The 6000-nt window shown below is 32.9% G+C and overlaps 1 protein-coding gene across 3 annotated transcripts in view; it reads left to right on the forward strand.

The window, feature by feature from the left end:
* The window catches only part of RB1CC1 (RB1 inducible coiled-coil 1), a 72986-nt gene extending 67364 nt beyond the window's left edge, over window positions 1-5622 (forward strand). For 2 of the 3 annotated variants that reach the window (XM_064653244.1, XM_064653261.1), the window contains 3 exons: window positions 1392-1528; window positions 4212-4282; window positions 4635-5290. In XM_064653244.1, coding sequence (XP_064509314.1) covers window positions 1392-1528; window positions 4212-4282; window positions 4635-4712 — 286 coding nt within the window. In that variant the 3' untranslated portion in view covers window positions 4713-5290. Of the gene's footprint in view, window positions 1-1391; window positions 1529-4211; window positions 4283-4634 lie in introns of all 3 variants that reach the window. The other variant, XM_064653251.1, reaches the window with a different exon arrangement.
* The last annotated feature ends 378 nt before the right edge of the window (window positions 5623-6000 follow it).

The raw sequence follows: 6000 nt of genomic DNA on the forward strand, positions 1-6000 counted from the left end.
TAACTTCCTGAAGTCTTCAAAACTCTTGGCTTGTCCTGACAGAATGAAATTAAATCAACTCAAACATTTTTGTTAGGTATTGTCAATCTGTTAGCAGCTGCATGTAGAATTGTTGCTGGAAAAAGAAATATTCTTGCAAAAATATGAAAGCTGCAGACAACTTCTCATTATCAGACTTATAAATTACTTGAGTAATATAAGAAATCTTTTTGGTAAGAAAACGAGCACAGATTATTCCATTCACGTTTTCTGAATTGCACCAGTTTGCATTTTTATTGTAACAAGATCAGTGTGTGAAGGATTGGTTTTTCCCTTGAGGATCTGAATATTCTGGCGACTCTCTTGGTAGTCATTTGGGAGGAAACATGGTGAAAGAAGTTGTCTTTCCAATAGAGATGTCTTTAAGTCAATATAGCCAGTCTTCATAATAAGTCCAGACAGAAAAGCGTGGAATATTGTTTATTTAATCAAAAAGTGAACTTTAAAGAAGATGAGCTAAATTTCCTAGATTTACTCATTTGTCTCTGACTATGTGTCTGTAGACTCCTTTGATGAAGAAGAGTTTTCTGCTTTCTTTGCCGCTTCCTCCCCCATCCCCAGAAGAGCAATAATATTTATTCTTAGAGCCCCCCTCATGATCTAATGCCTAATTTGTAGCTATTTTAGAATTCATTTCGTTAATGGCTAAATAATTTACTTGCAACACATTTGCACTGTGGAAAAGAAGTTTGGAGACAAAAAAAGTTCTTTGAATTATTTTACTGAAACTTGGCATGAGAACTTGGTGGCTTCTTATGTTACCCTAGTGTCAGGAAGAAGCAGATTTTTAAAACTTTTTATGTAAAGTCACCACAGTGTTTATTTTGCTTTTAATCCTTTGATTAAAAATGGGCACTTCATTCCTTCTTTGTCTTGTGTGCTTAAAATTTTAAGATTGAAAGGTACATAAATATTTTGCTGTATTTTTCTATGTTCTAATTAGCTTCAGTTTAAAACATCAAAAGAATGTTTGTAAACACTGCTATAGCGATGGTTACCTTAATTTTGGGTGAATAGAAATAATGCAAAATTAAAACTTTATTTTTTTGTTAGGCATTTCTGATTATTTTTCTTAAAACAAAACTGACAGTTCTTTTGAAAAAAAATAATTTGAGCTGATTGGTGTAGTACATTTCAAAAACACTTTTCAAAAGGTAGCCTGGTTTTGTTGACTTGAAAATGTAAAATGTATATATGTTGGTGTAGCAAATAGAAACATCTGTTCTACTCTTCAACTAAGTCTCAGTCTGTGCAATACATGGGGAAAAATGTAATTAAGTGTAATTAATGTAGTTTTAAGCTTCTATGTTTTTTTTTTATTTAAGTTCTGTGATTTTATTTTTTTTCCCCAGTTTTCAGGTTGGCGACTTGGTTCTCATTATCTTGGACGAAAGGCATGACAACTATGTGTTGTTCACTGTTAGTCCAACCTTGTATTTCTTGCACTCAGAGTCCCTTGCTGCACTGGATCTCAAACCAGGTGAGTGTGGTAAGTGTCAGATTTCTTCCAATTACTAACTCCTACAAATAACACTCTTCCCTTTCTAATGCTTAGTAAGTGATTTTATAAATATATATGTCATAAATATGAGAAGCATGTAATACAGGTAGTTGTCAGCTATCTTTGTAGCTTTTGCTATTTGTTCTAATGCGAAATATTTTTCAGGACAGAACATTTTTAATCAAAAATTTATATAAATGTTAATATCTTGGAAAAATAGGGAAAAGTATCTGCATCTTCAAAGAAGCTGTAAAAAAAAAAAGGGGGGGGGGAGAAAATGCCATTTTTGTACACACAGAGAGTATGTTAACATTCCCATCAGGTTACTTCAACTACTTAGTAGCATGAATAATAAATAACAAAATGTAGACAACAGTATATGGGGATTTGCAAGCAATATTTTTGCTGGTTGTTTTTCCACCAAATTCAAATGGTATTTAGCAAGGCTAATAAGTTTTCATAGAACACTTTCTGTATGGTTTTTTTGATGTTGATGGCACATTTGCTTTTTTTTTCTCCCTTAATCTTCAAGGGGTCTTTTTGGCTGTTTTTGGCAACTGTGTAAACATAGCTAAATCAAAATCTTTTTAAATGAGGAAAAATAGCAATGCTTTGCACTAAACTATGAGCTACATGAAATAGAATCATGTAAATGTCTTTAAACTGTCATGTGTAGTACTTTTTGCAAACCCACCTGTGGTCCCAACTTTTCGGAAATGTCTAAGAATACGCATTAAAAGAAAATTTAGTATTCATTCTAAAGTGAAAGTTTCTACATGTTTTTGCATCTCACAAGCTGTCAAATTATTTTCAATGAGCAGACTCACAATAGATTTCAGTTATGATGAAAGATGATAGATCTTAAATAATTGTGTAGTCTCCAGAAGACCGCCAGTCCGTATCTGAATTCTGAGTCTGATGAAGGATGTGTGTGCCATGTGTCATCTGTGAAGCATAAGGGGAGAATGCCTGTCTTAGTTACAGATGTAATATGTTCTGAACTATGGCATTAGTAGTGCATACATAGCTATGTGAAATATGGTAGATTTTCATGCTGTTGGTTTATGTATATAATGTAAAAGCCATGTCAGTTGGTGTGTTACTGTGAGTACATAATTCACTGTCCTGTTTTCAAATGGACTTAGCTTGCTCCATTCCTTACCACTTGCTAACTAGTTAGTCTCAGATTTGAAGAAACCGCACATAAAAAAACCAGGGAACACTTACCTTTTGCTTGAGGAGCACATTTGTCTGTGTCTCGGTGCTTCAGGAAACTGTGTCTTCTTGATTCTATTCCTCCATCAGGGAAGTGGGGAAAAATGAAGTCCAGAACACCAGCTGTATTTGTGATAGGTTAAAATTGATATGGGTCTAGGTAATGCAAATTATTGTTTTAAGGGCTGCCAAAATGTTGCATCTAAACCTGACCTTCTGTATTAACAGGCATATCAAATTGTTAATTCTGTATAGATCTGCCTAAACTATTAAATGTCAGGGATCTAGGCTATCATAGGATGTGTCTGCTTACATTACGATGGCTTAAAATGTTATGACAACACTGAAATTGGTTAAGGAAGGACCACATGGTTTCAGTGTTGTCCCTTTGGGATATGGAAATTTCCATCTGCAGATGTAGGGAAAAGAACCCTGCATCTCTCTCACTATCTCTGTTAGATCAATGAAGCCTGTCAGCCCAGCAAATTCTAATTAAAAAAAGGGTTTTTGTAATTTAAATATTAGCTGTTGAGCGTTCAGTCCATGTGTGAGTTCTTTGCACTGATTGTAGGTAGGAGTGTGGAGTAGAACAGAATCTACTCGGCTACTAATTGCCAGTTTAACTTGAAGGCTAATAAAATTTCAAAGTGTGGTTCTCGAGTGAGTCATGTCCTAGTCACTACATACAGTATCTCATAAATAGTCACACTTAGGAAAGCATTGATTTGATTATTATGTATAGGGTATGTGATTTTTTTCCTTCTATTTATTTTGATATTTTCTTTATGCTGTGGTTAGTGATAGTTAGAAAAGAGCAAAGCTAGTAAAATGGATGTAATTTCTTGGAATACAAGACACATAGTTTTACTTACTGTTAAAGAAATAGATATAAGCTGGAAGTTTATTTATGCCCACTGTTGCTCTTTTAATCTGTCACTTTATTATTGAGGTTTTTCACTCTTCTTTCTGAACAGTATCAGGTACTCTCAGAAGACTGCAACCAAAACTGACAGACTTGTAGGGCTTTGAAACTATTATTTATGAGTAACTAATTTCCATCACTAATATAGAAAAATAATCAAATGTTTCAGTAAAAGTAATAATAATAGCTGAGTATATAAGAATTTGTCCTTTGAAATATTTCAAGAAATTTCTGCCTTCAGTCAGACTAAAAGGTCAAACTTGGTTAGTGAGAATAATTCTGATTCATTAGTGAGTTTCAGTTTTGATTTGCTATTGTCTTCTCTAATATTAGTTTTTAAAACAAAATTTGAACTGAAAAATCAAGTTTTCATTTGAAAATGCCAGTAAGCTGTCTTGATATCTGAACTTAATGTTTGTTCCTTTATTAAAAAAATTGAATTTTTTAAGAATTTCTGCTTTTAATGAAAATGGAATGTAATATCCTGTTACCTGTAGTTGCTTATCTAAAGTAATAAATATATTTTCTCTTTAGCATCAGGTGCATCTCGGAGACCTTGGGTGCTAGGAAAAGTGATGGAAAAGGAATATTGCCAGGCGAAAAAGGTAAGGAAATAGTAATGGAAAATCATATGCAATTAATAGAGAAGAAAATCAGTTTAAATATTTGTAACAATTGTGACAAGTACTTTCTGCATAACAAGTTAGATGAAAATTGCCCTAAGTTCTGCTATTCCTGTTCTTCTGTGTCAGTGAATAGCAAGAGAAGGGGAATTAGAAAAGGGTTCAGTGAACAGTGGATTAGGTATTTGCATCCACACTGCCCAAACCTTGCCAGACTCAAAAGGGTCTAGTAAACGCTGAGAGGTGGGAATCAGTTTCTGCTTAAAAATTTGAAAATCAGAGGAATAATCCCACATGAGTTTCTAATTTGTTGTTTCATTTTTTTTTCTTGTAGGCACAAAACAGATTTAAAGTTCCTTTGGGTACAAAATTCTACAGAGTGAAAGCAGTACCATGGAACAAGAAAGTATAACACAACAAAATTTTAGTTCCTTCTGTCTCCATTCTTTTTTTGACTTGTCCTTCAGTGCTTTCATTCATCGCTTCAAATACCAGGCCATCTTTTTATACTGAGGTCATGAGACAAGATACGTCATTGATGTACTGCTCTTACTTTTTAACAGGTGACATTTTAGAAACAAGAAATTCATCAAAAACTCTGGCCCTAACTGCTTTGATTTTTTTTTTTTTTTTACCCAGATAACTTTAAGAGTGTGGACCAAATGAGTTCATTTTCTCGAAGGGCAACCACCTGAAACATGGTTTGTTAGCCATGTTAATTGCCTGTTAAATATACATTAGCTTATATTTAGATGTTAAATGTTAGTTACCATTATTACCAGCATATGTCCTTTTGTGAAATCATTATCAAAGTACTTGCACTCTTTAACAGATTCTTTATATGTGTAAAATTCATCAACTATTTAAAGAGGAGTGTTCATTGCATGCAGATAATCATATAATTTTTCTTCAACATGAGTTTGCCTCAGTAGATGAATAAAAATAACTACTGCAGCTTGTTTCATTACATGAAAATGCTCTTTAATGTTAAAAAAACCCTTGTAATTTGATAGACTGATTTTGAAAATCAGTCACAGTTAGATCTGCAATCTTCAAAAGCACTTTCAATGGATTGATCACACAGATTCTGAAGGGAAGACACCTGTGCCGTTTGTTGAAAGTGAAGCACTTGTTCTTCTCAACAAAACAGAAATCTTGTATTAATCTATTTAGAAAAATCATATTGATGAAATTGTATTTCATGGTTGAGTTTCAGGAAAAAACTCATTGTACATTAACCATACAAGAGTCATTTAAGTAACAAATTATTGTAATTGTAAAAGACATGTAGAATTTTAAAACAATAAAGATTTGAAACCATATGTGTTTGAAGTATTTGTGTGCCTTTAAATATTAGCTCTAATATTTATTTCATGTTAATCTGTTGCAGCTTCTCTGTGATTTCTCCAGCAGTTTCATTACGTAGAAATACCCAAATTTTCTGTGAGAGGTCATAATTTTCAACAACATTTCGGAATTGCAAGAATTACCTTGTAGTGATAAAAAGGAATTTAAGTAGACAGAAATTTTAATTTTGTCAGCATATTAAGTGAATAAAGGACATTTTAAAAATAGTTTTACTAGATACCTTTTTTAAATGTCTTATTTATTTTTAATAACAGCATAAAAGGGTGTACTATAAATGTGTAGTCAATGGAAAGTGGAATTATGGGTTCAACTATGAGCTCATGCCTAGGAAT

Source organism: Pseudopipra pipra, chromosome 1, assembly GCF_036250125.1.
Source record: "Pseudopipra pipra isolate bDixPip1 chromosome 1, bDixPip1.hap1, whole genome shotgun sequence".
In the NCBI taxonomy this organism is placed as follows: domain Eukaryota; kingdom Metazoa; phylum Chordata; class Aves; order Passeriformes; family Pipridae; genus Pseudopipra; species Pseudopipra pipra.